Source organism: Atheta coriaria, unplaced genomic scaffold (assembly GCF_025399875.1).
Source record: "Atheta coriaria isolate IRGN ID8LTWV9N9 unplaced genomic scaffold, Caltech_Dcor_3.1 hic_scaffold_57_pilon, whole genome shotgun sequence".
Taxonomy (NCBI): domain Eukaryota; kingdom Metazoa; phylum Arthropoda; class Insecta; order Coleoptera; family Staphylinidae; genus Dalotia; species Dalotia coriaria.
The window spans coordinates 104,743-127,351 of NW_027045499.1; the positions used below are offsets into that span (position 1 = coordinate 104,743).

Consider the following 22,609-nt stretch of genomic DNA (forward strand, 5'->3'; position numbering starts at 1 on the left):
TTTTATTGGCCATAGAGAGCAACAATTTCGATATGATCCAGAAACATCAGAATTTAAATTGAAAAGAAATTAAACTAATGCGAGTCAAAACAAGAATGAAAATGAATAAATTAGTTGACAACATATGCTCACAACTTTTTTTTGGAGCCGCCATAATTTTGCTATTAAAAACCAAAATTCGGCAGGATTGTTTTTTTTTTATTTATTTGGACTATGTTTTGGATTACCATAGAAAATAATTCGAAAATAACCAAAATGAGAACCTTAATACCTTATGGGTTAAAATGGATTTTAATTGGTTTGCGATATTATATTACGGTTGGGCAGTCAATTTTTGGTCAAACATGTCAAACATGTCTATAACAAACCATATGCACTCTTTGAAAACGTGCGACTTATCAGGAAACTGAAATGGTGTAAATCACTGTTTGTGCCCAGATGTTAATTAAGTGCTCATTGGACTTAGCAGTACCCTAAAATGCTTTGCGCCAATTTACTAGAAAAAATGCATTAGACATGTTCACTCATTTCTAGGTAGACAGTAATACACTGCTCATTATTGGGCCACGCCTTTGTTATCTCCAAAAATATGACTCACGCAAATTAATAATTTTATTGACCACGGTCTTAAACATTTGTGAATGTTTTGAAGAATTATTGATAGCCTAAAATATAAGAATTTTCAAACTGTCCAAAAAAATTAATATCTCATACGAGTATAGTAGGTTACCTGTTTTATTAAAACATAAAATTCCTCCACACGATTCCCCTTGGCGGCAACATCTTCTAAAGGTGTTTTGCCATTATGATCCTTTGTATGTAACAATACTGAAAGGCATTGATACACTTGTTTAACCATTTCGGGGTTGTTACTTTTGACAGCAAAACACAAGCAATTCAAATCATATTTGAAAAAACTTGGTTCCAACATATATGATGCATTTTTTATATAATCTTTTAATTTATCTACTGTCCACTTTATATAATCTTCCATAATTCTATATAAATATTTTATTCTTGTTGTTATTAAGTTTTGCCAAGTTGAACTCAATTTCTTGGTCCACTGTTAACACTGGTCTATTACATGTATTTTTGAATTTGAAGTTCTTTCCAATGCTGATAAGATATTTCGTCATTTTTTTTGCTTCACATATGTTCGCTATATGATACAATGAAGCAATCATACTATTGATAGGTATATGCTTGTGCAGGTCTTCAAATTCGATGTAATTAATGATATCCAATACAATTTTTATTAATTGGCCACACAATCCCAATAAATGATTATTATCATTGGGTTGCAATTGTTTTCTGTTGATCCCTAGCAATTCACAAAAATACAATTCGGTAATGCGTTTTGCTATTTTAAAATTGTTTTGATCTACAACTTGAAATAGTAAATTATAGTCTGTCTTTAATTGTTTAATATAGTTTGGATTTTTATTCTGAATAAATTCTAATAACACTAGATAATCATTCTGGTTTTCTGCCGCACATTGAAATGCATTCTTCTTATTGAAATCTTGCCAGTTCACCCATTCTGAGCTAATAGTTTCTGAGTAGTCTCTAAATACGAGCACGTCACCTTCAGTAGTAATATCAAACATTTTCTTTTCTTTGTTAAAATTTGTTATTTGACAATAGTCAATATTCTCCATCACATCAATTGCGGGCATTTTTGTTATCTTTTCGATCTTATCTCTGCTCTCAACTTGCAGTTCTTTAATCAGCATTATAGCTGTGTGTCTGGCTGCCGTTTTTATATCCACGTCCATTAATTCCACAATTGGATCTCCATGTGCAAGATGGTTTCTGAGTTGTCGGCCAGTTAGTGTCGAATAATTTTCCGTGAACCATTTAAAATTTCCATTCAATCTGGGTTGTTTTTCAGCTAAAATTCAATATAATCTTGGTTTTTATTATGATTGAGAGTATTTTCTAATTGTTTTAAGCAATCAGTATTTGACAATTGTGGTGCATTTGCAATTTCTTGCTTTATAGCATTAATTTGGCCGTTTTTGGAAAAAAGAATTAAAGGTTGGATAGCATTATACATTCAAGCCATTTAGAATGCAATTGTTTCCCGTCGCCACTTGCCTTGGGCATATTTATTATGAATATTGTCATTATAGCCCTAAAATTATTTTTCTTTTTTGTGGTGCACTCTTCTACATGGTTTATGGTATCTTGAGTACAGTCTGGTATTGCTGTTAAGTGAGATAAAGTGTTTCTTAGCTCAGCCAAGTCTCTAAGTTCGTTTGAATATTGCGATCTCAAACCTTTATTTAGACGAGAAGTAATACTTGGAGTTAAGTCTGTACTTTTAAAGCATTCACCAACCACTTGCAATATTCGTATATTTCCTCAGAAAACTTATTTTGTCAGATGAGAAGAACTTCTCCTTTCTTTTCAAATCGTAAGTAGGTCTTGTAATATCATAAGTATCTTCAAAATCATATTTATATATTTTGTATATTCTTATCTTGCACCATTTTTGTAGAATTGATATTCTCTAGGCGAGTTTTGAATAATTTAATATAATCAATGAAGTTATCATATGTCATTAAATAATTGATATGAGTCAATTTTTAATATATTGTACTAAATAATATAAGATATTATTATGATCCACGGCAGCATTTTAAATTCACGACGATACAAGTATTTTACATCATTAACTATAAATATTACTTGATTGATATGATATAATAATATTTCATTAGTTGGATCTTGACAGTTTAAAATTGCGTCCAAATGTCTCATCATATATTTAAATATATTTGTTTTATAGCCACCTATTTGCAGTTGCTTTCCAATACCAGGAGAATAAAACCGCAATGTAAGCAAAGACTTACCAATGAACTCGCTGATGTTATAAGTAATTGGAATATTTTGCCCCAATAAATATTTCCCACTCAGCGAAAGATATTCATCTTTTATTTCGTTTGACTATGGTTTTAATATTTTTAAGACCCCCTTCTGGTTTCCCGACGAATAGCCTCAATTAACCCCGAAACAACTCTCATCCGGGTGTTTAAAGTCTAAATTCTGTTGACATTCTAAGGACCGATCTCTCGTGGCAATAGGTAATTCATGTCTGATAAAACTAAAATATCAACTTTTAAAATTACATATATCTATTATAAAATAATTTTTCTCTTACCTCATTTTAACGGTGATATTTGAATGTTTGAAAGTTACCACACAACTGCTACCACTTTTTAAACGCCTGTTCGGCAATTTATCACTGCCGTCTGTCTCTACATCAATTTTACTAAAGTGTGTTGTGTGTTCTTATCGGTATTTACAGAACATATCTATATGATGTGTATTCAACCATCTATAAATTCTTTGTATGTACTTTGTATGACATCACTATGAATATAATGAGTATATATAGGTACTTATAATTTTCTTACCTTCTAAATTCTTTTGTTTTTTCGAAACTAAAATTAGCCAAATCAGTTTTCGAGTTTTAGTGAGATCACGAAGTATAGATACACGAGACAAACACAGAGACGATATTGGGCGAACCAAACTTTCATGTCAAATTGAGGTACATTTTATGACAACGATCTCTTGGAGACAGTGGACAATTCGTAGTCGCTATTTCGGCACCATAAATCTATATGTGACCCAACACGTACAACGGAGTATCATACGCTTGACCATATGCGCAGATCAGTAAGGACAATCCGGCCGAGAACAGAACGGGATGGTATCTTCGTAATGATGGCTTGCTCCAAAGAAGTTGCTCACGAATAAATTATCTACGAGATTTACCGTAATTGACAATCAGCTGGAGCTAAATTGCCTATTGGATTGTTTCAACAACCAAAAATATATCTGAGCACATCCTGCTCATTAATTAGCTTCTCCGGAGCAATTTTTTCTTCTCTGTATTGATTATTTTATATAAAACAAGCATGTGACGGCGACTTCGTCTACGTAGGATTAGAATCTCAAGTAGCTTACTCGTATATTAACTTGGCGTAGATATTATGATATTCCCCCCATCTCGTAGGACAGTGTCTAACTAATTAAGAACCACAGGTTACCCAAGTTGGGACCGAACAGACACCAGATTTTAACAGGAAAACGTATATCTTTTTTTTTTGTGACCTCCTAGAAAGAAGCATGGACGAGCACAAATCTTCAAAATGATCAGTGTATAAAAGTACGCACTTTGGTTTTATACAAAATATACTTGTATTTAGTTCTAAATCTAAAATTTACCTATTGTGTCCAATTGCCGTTTGAAAGCACATGGTCAATTTAGGAAACCGCGTGGTCCAATTTAGAAACCAGTTTTCTTAATTTGGACCAAAAAGCAATTTTTAAATTGAAATTTGGGGGTGTAAAATATAGAAGTTTTACTTAAGTAAAAATATTCATTTTGTTGGTAAGCCTTGTGAGTTACTTTTCCCGCTACTTAATTTTTATTGACGGATTTTATATGAAACCCTAAACCAAAAGAAAGTACTGAAATATGGGCAAAATATGGCTGCACTTACACTTTGTAATATTCTAGCGGACTCAACAGACTTTGTTCTGTCAAAAAAGTTTGGAATGTGTTATTTTTTTGTTCCTGCCTATTTTATAGTCGGCGCAAAAAATTCTCCTGAACAGAACTGTCACCCTAGTGATAGGGCGATGTGTGGGGTTCAGCTCGGGTGACCAAAGTATCTTCGTTTCCATGCACTTTAGCCACCCACTAAAATACTCCGAAATGTGTCACATGCAATACTTCTTAGTGATCACAGATAACACGAAGTATAGATACACAGGAGACCGAACGTCATGTTAAATTAATGGTCAAAATCTAGGGAACAGAACATTCGTCAATAGAGCGCGCCACTATGCGCCGGAAAAAAATCAAAATGAAACAAGAGATAATCTGAAAAGCTAAAAAAATCAGATATTACCGCACCATTTTATTCAAAAATTATAAAAAAAGATGAATGCGAAGAAAAGGTTTATAAATAAATTAAGTAAATAAATACAAATTGCTATAATTTTTTATTAATATAATTTAGAAAGCTTCCGACATTTTTTAGTTTGAACTGTCCTCTCGGTCGCACTTTTGTTGAAACATTTGGCTAGAAAATGTCCTCGCATTATTAAAAAATTATTAATTATTTTTTTGGTTAAATCTTTTTTGTGGTCTTCACAGCCAACAAAAATTGTGATTTTCCCTTTTAAAACGTCGTCCAGTATTTCAAACATGGTATCAATTTTGACTGTTTTTGTGCCTACCACCATTAGCACAATTTCTTCCAATCTTGAAATTAAATGAAACAACGATTCACTTGGATAAATTAACGCCCCTTTGTCCATATATGTTATATATTTGTCACGAGCTTTCACTGTTGTTGTGTGCATAGTTTTCGTACAATCGAAGCATTTGGAAAATCTACCTATTTTACGGGCTATATATATTTATATCCCGCAATATAGGAAATGACATAGTTGCTAGTTTGAGCAATGTCATAATCATGGTCCACCGAGCTTAATACTACTTCATTGTCATTGTCATCACTGGAATTTCCTTCTGTATTGCTAAGATTTCCAGATGCATTTTCAATGATTGAATAAGTTTTTTTGCTCCAGTTGTCCTTATTTGCATTACTTGCTTCAAACAATTCCCTAGTCTGCATTAAGGAACATAACAACTCTCCTGCAGTCACATTGGATCCTTTTGGAGGTGTTGCCAATGAAAAGGAGCAGAGCAATCGGAACATTTGTGAAAATAAAATAGGGTCAGGATGATCATTGGACCCACACGCACTTCTTAGCAATACCAAAAAGTTTTTAAAATTATATAATTGCGTTATTAAATGATTAGAATTAATTACAATTATATTGAAGAAGACAAATTTTCTTAAGAGTTACTTTTAAACTTATTAGTGAAACAGTAACGAAAAATTCACAACAACCTCACTTCAAGCATATCTTGTGTTAATCGAGAGGTCATTAGATAATCGTAATTACATTCGTAATGTAAAAAATCTATTAATTCTTACGTAGATCCAAGGGAAATTTTTAGTCCAGTCAGGGTACTTGTTGTTATTGACAAATAGAAGCTTTTCAGCTTCTCTACGTCGATTGACTCACCATCTTTTTTCCTTCGTTTAGCTTCTTCTATTTTTCCCAATTCCTTACGAAAGTATCGAAGTCAACAAATAGCCTATCAAAAAGTAAGAAGTTATGGCGAGTTATTAATAATAAATTTCAAATAATCCAACAAAATCGTTTGAAGAATATTTAGGGTGTACCTTTCTCGAAACATTAACATCAACAGGTCTTAAAGCATCAGCGGGAGCTTTAATTAATTTGTTTAATTTCTCGATAAAAGTTATGGTACTGTCAGTCATGTAATTCACTTGAATTGGTTTCATCTTTCAATATCTTCATTGCATTTGAGGCAGACTCAGAGAATAGCTTTAAGAAATTGATTATTGATATTGAGTTATCAAGGTTTATTTTAAGTACTTTATTGTAAATCATAGATTCACATACAGTACTTCATATACATTCATGCACATACTTCTGTAGCTAATGGAACATTCATCTTTTGGTAGCCCTCGGGTTTAAGATGGTGAGGAGTCAATTTATATGCCATTTTTAGATTAGCTTTTAAATAATTTTCATGTTGTAACAGAGCGCGGAGTTTGTAAGAATTAATATAAAAATTACTTCAGTTTATCGATATTACAATATTGCCCAGAATGCAGGTTGTTCCATAATTTTGTTCCTAAATTTTTTTAATAAATGTGGAAAATCAGAAAAAAACCAGAGACGCCGAGAAAAATTGTACGGATGTTCACAATTATAATTTCTATCCCGTATGCCAAGCAATTTCCATAGACCGCGATTCCATTGGGCTGCATCTGATACAATTCCGTCAACATAAAAACCAGCTTTTTCAAGTTGAATTGTACATTCTAATAGCAATTTTTGAAAAATTTTGCTGGTCACTGAATCTTTGCTTAAAAATAGACCCACAACTTGCACCCACTTTCCCTGAAAGGGTTGAAACATAAAACCAACGCATGGTCAGCTCTAGTGTGTCTCAAGTGGTCAGGCGTATATTCCCCAAGGTCTACAAAACCTTCCAGTAGCAATGTTTTTCGGTTTAATGCAATTATGCAATGACTTCGCTAAGGGCTATTTCGTCAACTGACAACGTACCTATAAAATATATTTTTTATGTATAATTAACATAATATCAATATTGTTTTTGTTAACAAATGAGCCGTAAGAATTGTATATTAAAGTGCCCCTTTTTTGATAGATTTCCATACGTGAACCTTTGAATTTCAGGGTATCAGAAATCGCCTTCGGAAATCCAAAGGCGCTATCAAGTTTTTGAATGTATCTCATTAAAGTGTCTTTACATGGTAAAGGTAGAATATTTTTTTTCCGAACGTGTTCATATAGTGAACTACTTTTAATTATCATTAAAAGGCATTCATATATCCATTCAACGGAATATCGACGTTGCTTAGGACTCTTCACTCTTGCAGCCATTAAACAATTTTTAACAGTTTCTTGCTATAAAACGGGTAAATCTGAAATGTTCTCAACTAAAACTTCTTCTTTAATTTCAGCAAATTTATTTCTTAACTGTAATAATTGCCATTTTAAATACTTATTCTAAAAAGGAAACATTCAAAAATGTTGAGAAAATAAATACAAACTATTTGAAACGATCACGCCAACGTCCAACGTTGAAGATAAAAATATTAATCATATTCATAAAAAATAAATTATCAAAATTTCTCATTTTTAGAAATTGTCGTACATAAAGTTTAAAACTTCAAGCAAATACATAAATACAACTTTACGCGGTTTCAATTTCACAGTGCTCATTAGCAATTAATATTTTTTAATTGTGTAATGCAATTTAAAATTTTAATAAAAACAAAACTTTGCCGTTTGAACAACTCGATTGAGCTTTCTACGTTTATAACTATGTTTAAAATTCATCCATCGAACTTCTTCATTTGTTATCAGTGTTTTACGTTTTTGGATCAAATGTCTCAATTTTCGACAAGTGATACATCTGTACTCCATAACTCTTCGTTTATACCTTTCCTCCGGCAATAATATACCCGCACGGGTGACTGAACATCTATAAAATTTGGTAGTGATAATGATTTCCTTTCTTATTATAAATTAATGTGTCTCTAAATTCCGGAGTTTGTAAGAATTAATACAAAAATTACTTCAGTTTATCGATATTACAATATTACCCAGAATGCAGGCTGTTCCATAATTTTGTTCCTAAATTTTTTAATAAATGTGGAAAATCAGAAAAAACCAGAGACGCCGAGAAAAATTGTACGGATGTTCACAATTATAATTTCTATCCCGTATGCCAAGCAATTTCCATAGACCGCGATTCCATTGGGCTGCATCTGATACAATTCCGTCAACATAAAACCAGCTTTTTCAAGTTGAATTGTACATTCTAATAGCAATTTTTGAAGAATTTTGCTGGTCACTGAATCTTTGCTTAAAAATAGACCCACAACTTGCACCCACTTTCCTGAAAGGGTTGAAACATAAAACCAACGCATGGTCAGCTCTAGTGTGTCTCAAGTGGTCAGGCGTATATTCCCCAAGGTCTACAAAACCTTCCAGTAGCAATGTTTTTCGGTTTAATGCAATTATGCAATGACTTCGCTAAGGGCTATTTCGTCAACTGACAACGTACCTATAAAATATATTTTTTATGTATAATTAACATAATATCAATATTGTTTTGTTAACAAATGAGCCGTAAGAATTGTATATTAAAGTGCCCCTTTTGATAGATTTCCATACGTGAACCTTTGAATTTCAGGGTATCAGAAATCGCCTTCGGAAATCCAAAGGCGCTATCAAGTTTTTGAATGTATCTCATTAAAGTGTCTTTACATGGTAAAGGTAGAATATTTTTTTTCCGAACGTGTTCATATAGTGAACTACTTTTAATTATCATTAAAAGGCATTCATATATCCATTCAACGGAATATCGACGTTGCTTAGGACTCTTCACTCTTGCAGCCATTAAACAATTTTTAACAGTTTCTTGCTATAAAACGGGTAAATCTGAAATGTTCTCAACTAAAACTTCTTCTTTAATTTCAGCAAATTTATTTCTTAACTGTAATAATTGCCATTTTAAATACTTATTCTAAAAAGGAAACATTCAAAAATGTTGAGAAAATAAATACAAACTATTTGAAACGATCACGCCAACGTCCAACGTTGAAGATAAAAATATTAATCATATTCATAAAAAAGAAATTATCAAAATTTCTCATTTTTAGAAATTGTCGTACATAAAGTTTAAAACTTCAAGCAAATACATAAATACAACTTTACGCGGTTTCAATTTCACAGTGCTCATTAGCAATTAATATTTTTTAATTGTGTAATGCAATTTAAAATTTTAATAAAAACAAAACTTTGCCGTTTGAACAACTCGATTGAGCTTTCTACGTTTATAACTATGTTTAAAATTCATCCATCGAACTTCTTCATTTGTTATCAGTGTTTTACGTTTTTGGATCAAATGTCTCAATTTTCGACAAGTGATACATCTGTACTCCATAACTCTTCGTTTATACCTTTCCTCCGGCAATAATATACCCGCACGGGTGACTGAACATCTATAAAATTTGGTAGTGATAATGATTTCCTTTCTTATTATAAATTAATGTGTCTCTAAATTCATGAATACTTTTTGTCATCGTATCCAGTTCCACTGCAGAAAAAGCAATTTTCTAAGGCGTCTAATAATTGCCAAATACAAGCCATTGAAGAAATATTTACATCCATATCAATAACGATATTAGTTTTCGCATTAATTAATAATCTATAGGGGAGAGTAGGGTAATGGGAGTCAGCGGGTAATGGGAGTCACCCACATAACCACGAAACAATAGTTGCGAGTAACGCGTAAACGGCGTCCCTACCTCCGTTCTAGCCCCCCAGTGCTACCCCCGGAAAAGAGATGTCTATTGTGCAACGATTTAAAAAAAAACAATGAAATGTGGTTCAGATGCACCTCATGTGGGCTATGGGCTCATGTGGAATGCACTGGGTGGGACTTAGCGGAATATTATGTCTGCGATATCTGCTAGATTTCGTTTGATTCCGATTGTCCCCAGGGTGACCACCATTACCCGCATGTCGGTGTAATGGGAGTCAAACCTGTTTTTTTTTAAACTTTAATAATATCCAAAATTGATTGTTAAAGTGGCTGAAAATTATATCAAATAATAGTTTTTTAAGTAAACAATGCTTATAGGCGGTTGCAATAATTATTTTGTTTATAATTGAAATTATATTTGAGTTTTTCCTTAAGTGACCCCCATTACCCTCTTTTACCCTAACAGAAAAAATATTACTACTAGAAGAATACTTAAGTAATTAAATTAATTCCAATGATTTCTATTCAAGCTTCTTACCATTACTTTTAAATTTGCATCAATTTTAATATGACAAACTAATTCCAATTTTGAACTTATATATAGCAACGAAATTAAAGAATTTATTATGACTGTCCAACACAAATTCTTTCGCAGTGGCTGAGTTTCTAACATATTTAGGATTGAATGAAAAGAAAATTCTTCAGTCCAATAAATTGACCAGTAAATTGTCATCTTTAATAACAGTGTGGCGAAACATGTCGCAGAGTGGAAAGTTTTGTGAAACCCTTAAAGTTTTATCCTTTCTTTCGACGATTATAATGTTTCATCATGTAAGTGCCCCAACACTTTAGGTCAGTTTAAACAGAAAATTCTACATTTATTTAATCGTAATTGCAGAAGATCACATAATTTCATTACATATGCAGGAATGTTGTTACAAATAAATGTATAAATGGACTTGGCAATTAGTTATTAATAATAAATTGACCCGAATCAGTAAAACACATTAACAAAGGAAAAAAAACTAATTCAAGCAAAATCGCAACCCAACTCACGCACACCCGGCGTATAATGGTGCGATTCTGTGTTCACCACGCAACGAACGTACGTACGGAAGCGAGTTAGAAGACTAAAGGCGATTTGTACTCTGGTTCTGGTCGGTACGTCTTGGCCGTACACAGTGCTAAAGGACCCCAGCGCTACCGCAGATGCAAACCCGAAATTTCTTTGGCAGGAGCTCCAAACCCTGTTACTAATGCCGTTCATGCATGACGCTTTCGCGGATAAGGCGTCATGCGTGGCAAACTTTCCGTGACCGTTTGAAAAGTTCTGTTTCCAACTCTGAGCGGGAGCAGTCTGTTGAGGTGCCCACCTTATTTTCGTCTACAAGCTGTCTGATCCGGGTCTTAATAGATTTGCGTAGAGCGTTGAGCGAGCGCAGGGGGTGATATGGCTAGGCCGGATCGTTCTGGTCTTGACGGTGATGATAAAGTTTAGCACGGCGGTGAGTCTGCCAGTGGCGAAGTCAATGTCATCCATAGTCGAGGTTTTGCTGCTTGCAGTGTTCTGCAAAGACGTGGAGGAATGTGCCGATAAGTTGAACGCCGACTGATTTGACCGAGTCAATGATAGAACCAATTTGCACACCTGCAATCGCGGGACCTGGCCTGTCTCGATAGACTATTGCGTAATTTTTGAGAAGAACAAATAGTTGGCTGATATGGGTAGTAAAAAAACGAAAAGTAGAAGCCCTTTCTTTAACTATCCGGTATTGTCTAGTGGCTAGGATATCTGGCTCTCACCCAGAAGGCCCGGGTTCGATTCCCGGTACCGGAAAAGTTTTTTACGTTTAAACAGGTATTGGTTTTATACCGAACTGCACGAAATCATGTCACAAGAAGGATTCTTGTCGCCACTTCTCGATTCTGACTAACAGGAGCTCAAGCAATCAAGAATTGAATTATCAATAGTGATGTGGTTTAACCCTTCAGACTATACGTCTCCAGTACCATAGTCATTAATATCGTGATGAGAGAAAATCTCACGCCTATTGCGCAAGCGCCAAGCGCGAAATTTCAAACCTACTAAAATAGTTGTAGGTTACCTGCAAATTTATTATAAAAATTTGTTAGTAAATGTATAAATCGTATTTAAATAATACTATTATTTATAATTTATGATTCATAAATAATCACACTCAAATTACATTTTTAGGTTACATGGATGTTTACATCAGAAAAACACATTGATACATAATGTTTTAAATTTACTTACTTTTTATACGCACTCAATAAATAATAACACTTAGTATATATCACAATTTCAACAATAATTTTTAAGTAATTATTACATTTTCTTATTATTTAAATACTGGTAGTATACTTATAAAGACGAATTTTAGAATATTATCTATTTATATATCTATATATATTCCAAATGGCGGGTGGAAACTACGGAGACAGCCGAAATAAAACGAAGCCATCCGAATAGCGGATTTTTTTGTGCCTAACTTTACTTACGCGATGAGAAAACTCTCACAGACGATAAATAAATCATTTTTTCCTTAATTTTTAAGTTAAAAAATTATTTTTCAGTATTTTGTAAAAATTAAATTTTAGGTAAAAATTTTCAAGGGGTCATTATTTGAAATTGTTTTAAGAGAGGTGTGAGAGATTCTCTCTACACGATAGTTCTTTAACAAGGACGGCCAAGGCCAGTAAAGTAATTTAGTCACGGGTATTATTATTGTTTCAAAACACAACCGAGAATATTTCAGTTTGTAATCTGAGTGAACCACATTATTTTTGCATTACTTTCTTTTAAATAAACAATTTCTTGTATTATTTCAGTTGTTTAATTTTCATAATTGCATGATTTCTTCTTTCATTGATAATTAATTACATATTCAGCTAAATGCACCGCAGATATTAAGTTATTGTTAATTGGTTCTTCTTCCTGACGTTGCTGTTGCCGTTCATAGTGCAGGACTTTTTTCTTCATATATAGGTACTTTGTTTATTCATTTTTTGAATCCGATTCAGGAAACTGCGTAACAACGTTTAGCTACGTGACGCTTACGCTTTTTTTCTCTACTTCCACTCTTAGATGTTTACTCGCACATGATATTTTATATAGTGTTGAGATGCACCGTATGCGAATGCGCAGGCGCAAGCTCCACTATGTGGCCGTCCGTGTTTAAACTACCACTTTTTGTGTTTCGAAACCGTAGAAAATGGCGCTATAAAGATGGAAGTAGAAAATTAGTATATTAGGTATCGAGTGGCTAACCGAGATTTTTTCACGCTTTATATTAGCTTCACATGTATGTTGGTTTGCTCGTTTTCTTGCTAGCACACTTCACCAATTTCGATGAATAGGCAGACTGAGACAGCTGAGTTTTCTTTTGTCAATTGATAAACGAAACAAATTCCGTAGCTTTCTTTGGTTCCTTTTTGTTTGATTGTTTCATTTCGTGTTTTGTGAAAAGTGTTACCTATTGTCATTAATTATTGCATGTGATACAATTCGGGGTTTTTAGTGGGTCCCACTAATATAATTAGTTCCTGAAAGGGTGATCAAAGTTCGTGGAAACGAAGATACTCACCGGGGTGACGGTTCAGTTCAGAAGAATTTTTTGTACCGACTATAAAATAGATAGGAACTAAAAAATGCCACATTCCAAATCTTTTTGACAGAACGAAATCTGTTGGGCCTGCTAGTTAAAAATAAAAATACAGGACATGGTAGCTAAATTCAGAACTACCCCACTGCCAAACGACAAAACACCATCTGAACAATTCTTATACAGACAGATGCGGAATCAGCTGCATGTTTTAAAATCACAAAAGTGAAGAATCAGTAGCAGCGGCACCCGCTAGACAATTAAGCGTGTGAGACAGAGTGCTTGTTACTGTTTGGCAGTAACAAAATATAGTTTGGCAAGCTCCACTACTTAATTCAGATTGATTGCGGGTATACATAATACAATGCCAACAGCATCAAGAAGTTCAACGGCCAGGACCAAGATGACCGTACACGAACCGTGTTGAAGTTATGTTTAACGAAGTTGAATTTGATGTTTCTAAGTTCTTCCTGGTAGTAGGCGCTGGCATGTTAATTTTTGAATATTGTTTTTCCATGGCAACCACAATAACCTCACACGGATAAATAGTTGTATCATTAACAATTTGCACTCAGTCATGTTGCAATAAATCGGTATTTTTTTAACTTGAGCGTATTTTTTCTTGAATAGAAAAACCTCAACAAACCGGACGTGCAGACAGCCCGAGAGGCATCAACGCGGGAGATCAGGTTCAGATATCTATACCGCATTAGACTGGCCCACCAGAAGAACGAGCACCCGAAGTAACTCCACTTCCACCTGCTCTAGCAATCCAACCAGAAGCGCTGGTCGGCCATCAACGTTCTACCCAGTGTTAGGCAGCGTGGTCCATCTACGTTTTTGTCCGTTTACAGCGTATATAATTGTGCGATTACAGCGTATATAATTATGGGATTACAGCGTATATAATTAGCGTAGGTGACTGTCGTGTATGAGCGAGGCTGGCTATCATATATAGCATTTGTTTCTTGATTCCCGGCTTTGCGATTCGGGAATAAATATAAGAGCCCCCGCAGACCACAAACTGTAGTACAGTATTGTCCAGAAATATTATAATTGCTCTGATACAACGGAGGAGAAAAATCAAGAAGAGAGTCCGAGAGTATTGGGTGCATCCCATCCACAGTGATAGATTATTAAATGGAAAATTTTACACGATGCATTCAAAAGTACTAGATTACCCGAAAAAATTTTTTCACATTTTTTCGGATGACCATAACTAGCGCCAAAACTCGGAGCGAACTAATCATTGGTCGAGTCGGCCGACTAAACAATCGGTCGGTGTGCGCGCTTGCGAGGAGCTCCATACTGATATCGCAGTCGGCCGATAGTTTGCCGATAGTCTAGTTTGAACGCAGTTGAGTAGCCTATCAAACTTATTTATCGGCCGATACAAAATCGTTGTAGTATGCGGACTTGCATACATCTTCATACTGATTATAAGCCCGACAAAACTATGGCCGATAAAAAGTTTGTGGTCTGCGGGCGCTCTAAGGGTTGTCAGTTGTTACCTACAACCTGTTGTATTGACTGTGCGTTCGGCTTTTGCCAGCTATTGGCAGTTTTCGACGTTTTAATATTCTTTATTTCAGCATGTCGAAGAAGTTTATTATAATAAAAAAAACATGAAAAGTATTTTATTTTAATACAATTTTTTATATTATTGTAATGTATGGTTTTATAAGATAATGGAACAAAAAATCTTGGTGCGATCAAGAATATTGCAAAACTGTAATTAAATTTCAGAACCCAGAAAAACTAAAATTGTGTTGAAGCGCGCCGACTGCAAGCGTAGCGTCCGGTCCGACGGCTGACGTCGAGAAGATCAAGAGTGCGAGGATAGTCGCGATCAAGAGTGCATCGGACATATAAATGTTAACTATCTTACTTGCTTGTACGTTAAACGCATCGTCTAATAAACCACTCCATAACAACAAATTGCAACTACACTTGACAAAAGATTAAAACAAAAAGAGGAACATGAATAACAAAAAATTAAAAAACACAAAGTAGATGGAGAAGGATAATTTTTTGATAGTTTTAGAAAAGTGCTAATAAATTAGTACAAATGTTTATAAATTAAAAGCAACAAGCATGGGTCAAGCCCCAGAAAGAAAAGGTGATGGAAAACTATGAAAAGAAATTATGGGGTATCATATTAGTAGGAAGGCAGTTGCTATAATTAGAAGATGATTAGCAGCATACGAGTACCTAGCAAAGCTTCTATGTTCAATTAGTTGCTTCTTTGTACAAAACTGTGCTTAGAAAATAACTTGAAACGCCAATGCAATATATAATTTTATCATTATTCCACAATAATAGGCATTTTCAGAAACTTTTTGATTTCCTATGCTTTTGCATGACCAATGCATGATAAAGCTTTTATCAAATTACCCTTGCCAACTATCCGGTAAATTCTTTAGCTGAGATAAAAGATCTGAAATTTCTATAATCTATCTGTTTGAAACTTACCATGCAATTATCAAAAATGTCTTGTATTTCCCATTCGAATTTTGCAACCTCGGTTTCACTGGTTTCCACTGGTTTTACAACAAAGTTTCTAGTATTTACATAAAAATGAACACTTATCAGAAAAAATCTCATTTGTCGTTTCATCTCGTAATATCTTCTAAATCTTTCCTACAATTTGAGGGCAGTTGTACACCATGCTTTCCTTTATATGTTTTATCATATACTTATCCGACTCAGGCCTGATGAAAATTTCGGCGCAAATCCACATCCGTCGGACTTGAAGTTTGAAGCGGCATACACAGGATGTTCGCGCGGTGATTGATATAGACAGGGTCAGAAAATCTGGATTGTTTTTGTCATTCTCTAATTGTGTCTAGGTACGAGCCGTACTCTAAACCACCCCTTTCTACCCCCCCTAATTAGTATTATTACTACAGATATCACAAAAGCAAACTTATACCAAAAATGAGGTATTCGCTGGTAGTTGTTGCGCATAATTAACCCAAAATCATAAATAAACTTTAGGCAAAAATAAAATTTTTTGCTGAGCCGTGTTATCGAATCATTAAATCTCCTGAGAAATCATGTGAACTTCCTTCAATACCACACGTTTTATTATTATTATTATAACACAATGTTACAACATGTTTCTGAATCTGCTCATATGTATATTCGATACTGCGATCGTAAAGTTTTCAACCGCATTCAGTGCCATTCTAAGATGAACAACAATTTACGATTGCTTATTTCTTGAAATAACGGCATCGGCAGTGAATTTTGTTCAAAATAATAAACTGAAACTGTGAACTGTAACAATTTGCAGCGTGAATACCAAATACATACCGTTTACGTTGACACCCAAAAAACGCAAAAATTATGCATCATCAAGCAAAAGCTCTTTACAATCGTCATATGTAGACGTCATAACGTTGCCACTTGACTTGATTGTATGTTTAGTGTTTGACATTAATTGGTATAAATTAATGATAATTTATAGAACAAATTTCAATAGAATTAGAATCGTTGTATGTAAGTCTACAAGTAGCAGATTTGAGACAGATGAAAGAAACAAATTTACCAACGAATAGGAACAAAACATTCACAAAATTCAATTAGCTTCCGAAACAATATTCGCAATTAATGATCATATCATTGATAAAATATGAACAAATATAGATCACTCAGATGAACTGACTGATGTTAGAAACAGTAAGAATATTGTGCAACATTCATTCTGACAAGTAACAAATTAGCACATTTCTCATGCCGACCCATATTTCCGAGCCCCACAAAAGGTGATGGAACTATGAAAAGAAATTATGGGGTACCATATTAGAAAGAAGGCAGTAGCTATAACTAATTTTATTAAAATGGTTTCAGCGTACGTTTTACACAATATCAAAACGTTTTAAAGAGTTGATGGAGTAGATAAATAAAACCGCACAGATTACTAAATAATAATAATCCTTATGGTACATTGGCATGTTTAACATTTGAGCAAACCCCCTTTGCACTGGTATGTCTATGAGTAAACCTAGGACAAGAATTGCTGAAGAATAAAACCCCGAGAGTTTCAACGCCCGGTGGCTATAAAACAGAGATTAAATACCAAATTATTTGATTATGAAAGTGCTTCAGGTCACTATTTATAAATGAGGTGCCCCCCTCGCCCTTCTAGAAACAGACAATATATCTTGAAGCGGCCAAACAAAGGTTTTCGCAGTATATTTGAATTATATTGTTTTGTTGGGTTTAACGTTTGGCAGTATTAACATGATTTTAGTGGTCACTTAGCGTTCAGATGGGAAGAAACTTGAACTTAACGCAATTAATATAATATGCACCGGATAAAAAAAGAAAATCTTTAAAAACAGGTCACGAAATAAAGGCAATGAAGCTTTAACCTCGTATAGCAGTATCACAACATAAAGATAAGTGATAATACCATGGACTACAAACATTACCAACCAGATTGAAGAAATCAACAACTCTGGGCAAAGCCGAGCAAAGCTGAGCAACGACATAGCACCTTACAGAGATTCTAATAACTTAGGAAACCGAGCACAGAACATGTGTGTTAGCCGTTACTTATATAAAATATACCTATTTGAATATAGTTTACAGGTGAAAACATACTCACCAAGAAAGATCCTCAGGCAAGGCACCCACGGAACCTGCAGCAGTAATGTCTCGGAAGACCAATAATTGAGTTCTGAGCAGAGTTGTTAGGCAAAAGAAGACTGTCAACGAAAACCAATCGTGAAATCATATTTAAGAAGTACGCTGAAAGTTGGTTTGGACAACGAAGCAATAGAAGAATAAGAAGCGAATGCAGTCCTTAGAAGAAATCTGGAACAAGTACAAGTTTCAACGTATGTAGGGAACCTCGTTCGAAACAAAACTGATCACTATTAAAAAGTGTAGAGTATGTAAAAGAATAAGAAAAATAATCCAATAATTACTAATTACCACTGGGGGTAGAAGGGGGTGGTTTAGAGTACGGCTCGTACCTAGACACAATTAGAATGACAAAAACAATCAGATTTTCTAAAAATTAAACCCACTTAAAAAAACCACCCTGGTAACTGACACTTCAAAATAAAGCCGACCCTGTCTATATCAATCACCGCGCGAACATCCTGTGTATGCCACTTCAAACTTCAAGTCCGACGGATGAGGTTGCGCCGAAATTTTTTCATCAGACCTGAGTCGGATAAGTATGATAAAACATATAAAGGAAAACATGGTATTACAACTGCCCTCAAATTGTAGGAAAGATTTAGAAGATATTACGAGATGAAACGACAAAAATGAGATTTTTTTCTAGTAAGTGTTCATTTTTTATGTAAAAATACTAGAAAACTTGTTGTAAAACCAGTGGAAACCAGTGAAACCAGGGAAAGTTTACCAAAATTCGGAATGGGAAATACAAGACATTTTTGATAATTGCATGAAGCAGTTTCAAACAGATAGATTATAACGAAAATTTCAGATCTTTATCTCAACTAAAGAATTTACCGGATAGTTGGCAAAGTGTTCGATAAACTTTATCGTCATTATTGGTCATGCAAAAGCATAAATCCAAAAAAGTTTCTGAAAATGCCTATTGTGGAATAATGATAAAATTATATATTGCATTGGTTTGTCAAGTTATTCTAAGCACAGTTTTGTACAAGAAGCAACTAATTGTTCTTAGAAGCTTCGCTTTTGGATTACATTTTCTTAATTTGTGAAGACAACGTTCGCATCTCAAGATACGAATATTTAGAATTTAAAAGTTTTGCATATATGAAGATAAAGTTTATCATACTCTTATTAAGTAAGTTAAAGTAAAATTTCTTCATTTTGATCAAAAACTTTAATTACAAGAGCGTAAACAAATGGGGCCAAGTTTACACATTAGAACAGAATTCAAAAAGGGTAATGGTTTAATGACAATACCAAAGATAGCGTATAAGCAAATCTATAATAAACGATCATAGTTAATGGTTGATATTAAGGCATGGTTTGTTTTTAGAAATAATAGCGAAGGAACAAGGTACTGATTCCAGGAGTATTTCAAAGTAGGCTATTCTATGTGATGATGTGGACCATGCAGATATGCCGTGCCTTCAACGGCGTGAGAGATTTGTTAATGCTCACGAGGAATATGTGCCACCGCAGGTGCGATACCATGCGCACTGATGCTCAGCAGTTCTTGTATAAATAGAAACATTCTATTTGCAATAAATGTTAACGCAATAAATATTATATTTCAATACCTTTAAAACATTCATCGATTTGCAAGACGACGTCAAAATGAAGAAACAATTGCTAATATTACCAATGGAGAGGTTTGAATACCTAACAAATATGTTGACGATACCAAGCCATGAATTAACTATGAGGCGGAAGGATTGTATATTTACCGACAAAATCGCTTTTCCTAATGTTGGAAAAATAGAGGAGAACGCCATAGAAATAGGCCTTTTTGAAACCGAAATGACGGACGCAAAAAGGAAGAAGAAACTATCCAGCATATACCCCCAAGAAAACAAGAAAAGCACTTCAACACCATTCTCCGACGATGTGCACGGATCACCGGAAAAATACCGGGGCGAGAGTAAACTAAGCCCTGCGCAATCTGGTGTGAGAGGAAAAAGGTAGCCTTCAAAAAAGTGGATCGAGGAACTCTCAATGTTTCCATTTTGCAAGGACACAGAGCCAAATGCTACGTGCATGAAGTACAGCTTGGCTGCAAAATTGTGTGCGATCGTCAAACAATTCTGATAAAGTTGTGCTCTGTTTAAGAATATGGTATCATGCTCACTCGCGTGTTTCACATCAGTTTCCTGATTTGCTCGCGTGAAAGTTATGAAATATCAAAGAAGTCGTACGTATGTAGTCATTATGATTACAATATCTAGAGAAATTTAAGATCAGGTTGACATGAACATAGACCCGAGGGAATAGAAAGATTAGGAGAAAAGTGGGAAAAAGCTATAATGCGCGTTTTGATGGAACTTCAAATCTAAAAATACATATATGGACAACGCATGTTGCAGGTATGTGCGTTGAAGAAATCGTCACTACCACATCTATATTGAATGTGCGCTACACCACATTAAGGTTGCTTTACTATTAAATTACATTTATTACAACCCGTTGTTTTTCACAAACAATCTAACCTAAGCAAAAAACAGAGTTAAACAGATTGTGGCAACATTTTTTTAAACAATAATTAAATAATTTGAAATCAATAATTTGCCGACTTGCCGTCTACACAGTATTGGACTACCTCAATATGTGATTAGATTCGACGATTAGATTTGCGACAAATTTGCGATAGGAATCATGTAAACTATTTAAACATAACAGCAAAGCGATATGTAAAATTCGTCATCGTTCAACTGAATCGAAATGCTGACACGAAAAATGATTAATATATAAAATAATATTGGCGCAGTCGGTAGGATTGCCGAGATATAAAAAGATTCAAAATTAACCTAAGATCCGGAAAAAGCACGCGTCCCAAGATGGCCGCTGTTCGAAGTGATTGGTTACGGCAAAACAGACAATGAGAAGGTAGCCATGCTCATGGGCTATCTCGTGGACGACGCGCTACAGTGGTACGCGACGGACGTAGCCCCACGAATGGGCTCAATCACATGAGCGGAGGTCCGACACCAATTAATCGCGCGGTTTGGCCGGCCAGTGGCCGACCCGCTGGTGCAGGCTCAGCGCCGCGTCCTAGGGCCCGCCGAATCAGTCGAGTCGTATTACAACGACAAGATGCGGCTACTGCGAATGATCGCCATTGGGGAGGCGCACGTGGTGGCACAACTGACTGAGGGTGTGCCGATGCATTATCGCGGCTATTTGCTGTGCGCTGCCACTCCAACAGCGGTCGATTGGCTTCACATGGCCATGCAGCTGGAAGACACGCTGGGGAAACAAGCGCCACCGCCCGCACAACCACGAGCAGTCCCTCGCCACAGCGTTGGACGTCGTCGCCCGCGCGCAGTCCGGGCCCCAACATCATCTGTGCATCTGTGCCGAAAGCGGACTGACGCAATGGCACTGGCACCGCAAGTGTCCTCGTCGGCGGGCCCAGCCGCCGCCAGTAGTAATGATCGCCGTCGAGCCTCACCACGACCCCGAGGACGCGGCCCAACAGGTGCCACATGAGGGAAAACCACCTGAGCGACCTTCACCAGGTCTGCTGGATATTGCGATGCGAATCAACGGTTGCCCCAGCAGAGCCGTTGTTGACTCCGGGAGCACCATCAACGTCGTTAGCGCCACCCTCGCTAGACGCTTGAATGTCAAGCCCCGTCCACACACCGCAATCGCCGTCCTCCAAGTGAACGGTCGCACCCTTAGCGACGGTTCCGCCACCGTCTCCCTCACCATCGGCAACGACAACCACCCTGTCGATGTCCACGTGTTGGCCAATTCACCCCGCGACGTGATCATTGGCCTCCACACGAGTCGAGTCTTCGGGCTGAAGATCGACTTTCGCCAGCTCACGGTCCACCGACAGACCCCTGGCCAACTACAACCAACGCTCTGCCTCACCGCAGATGCCCAGCTGCGGCCTAGCGTCTCCACCATAAAGTCAATGTATGTACTCGTATTATCGAAGAAAATTAGAATAAGCTCAAATTCGAAGAGGACCTTCCGTTACGAATATTCCAGAAAATAATGCTTCAATATTAAAGAACCCATAATCGAGGAACATGGAAAGTCTATAAGTTTACCAAAGAACACAGAAAATTGAATATTGCACACATGACATCTTCCAATTAAAAATGTCGTAAAATATACAAATATTTATTTTACAATTGTAAAATAATAACTTTAGGTACACATTAAAAATGTTTTGATCGATTGAAGAAGAAAGTCGAAGAAACGTTAACGTGAATTCAACAACCAGATGACGAAGACCAGGACCAAATTACCATCAAAATTATGGTGACACGTTTAGATAAATATAAATACAATAAATATTCAATTTAAAAAATGTTTCAATGTTTTGGTTTCAAGGATTTAGTTATTTATATATTTTATGATGATAACCATTGAAACCAATCGGACACACAACAAACTGACA

At 35.4% G+C, this 22,609-nt stretch overlaps 1 protein-coding gene, 1 long non-coding RNA gene and 1 other non-coding gene across 4 annotated transcripts; 1 reads left to right on the forward strand and 2 right to left on the reverse strand.

The window, feature by feature from the left end:
• Nucleotides 1-308: 308 nt before the first annotated feature.
• Nucleotides 309-3,882, reverse strand: LOC135802829 (uncharacterized). Of its 2 annotated transcripts, XR_010550634.1 has the most exons (6): nt 3,420-3,882; nt 3,164-3,340; nt 2,856-3,106; nt 731-1,891; nt 549-665; nt 309-496 (listed from the first exon to the last, which is right to left on the reverse strand). It is a non-coding gene; the product is annotated as an uncharacterized lncRNA (long non-coding RNA). The 2 variants fall into 2 exon arrangements; XR_010550633.1 differs by having other exon boundaries at nt 309-665.
• A 2,653-nt stretch (nt 3,883-6,535) lies between these two features.
• Nucleotides 6,536-7,530, reverse strand: LOC135802826 (uncharacterized). The gene is given in 4 exon segments (XM_065316450.1): nt 6,536-6,633; nt 6,828-7,043; nt 7,046-7,111; nt 7,305-7,530. Coding segments are annotated over 4 exon segments (606 nt in total).
• Nucleotides 7,531-11,687: 4,157 nt separating this feature from the next.
• TRNAE-CUC (transfer RNA glutamic acid (anticodon CUC)) lies at nt 11,688-11,759 on the forward strand. Its single transcript has one exon. It is a non-coding gene; the product is annotated as a tRNA-Glu (tRNA).
• The last annotated feature ends 10,850 nt before the right edge of the window (nt 11,760-22,609 follow it).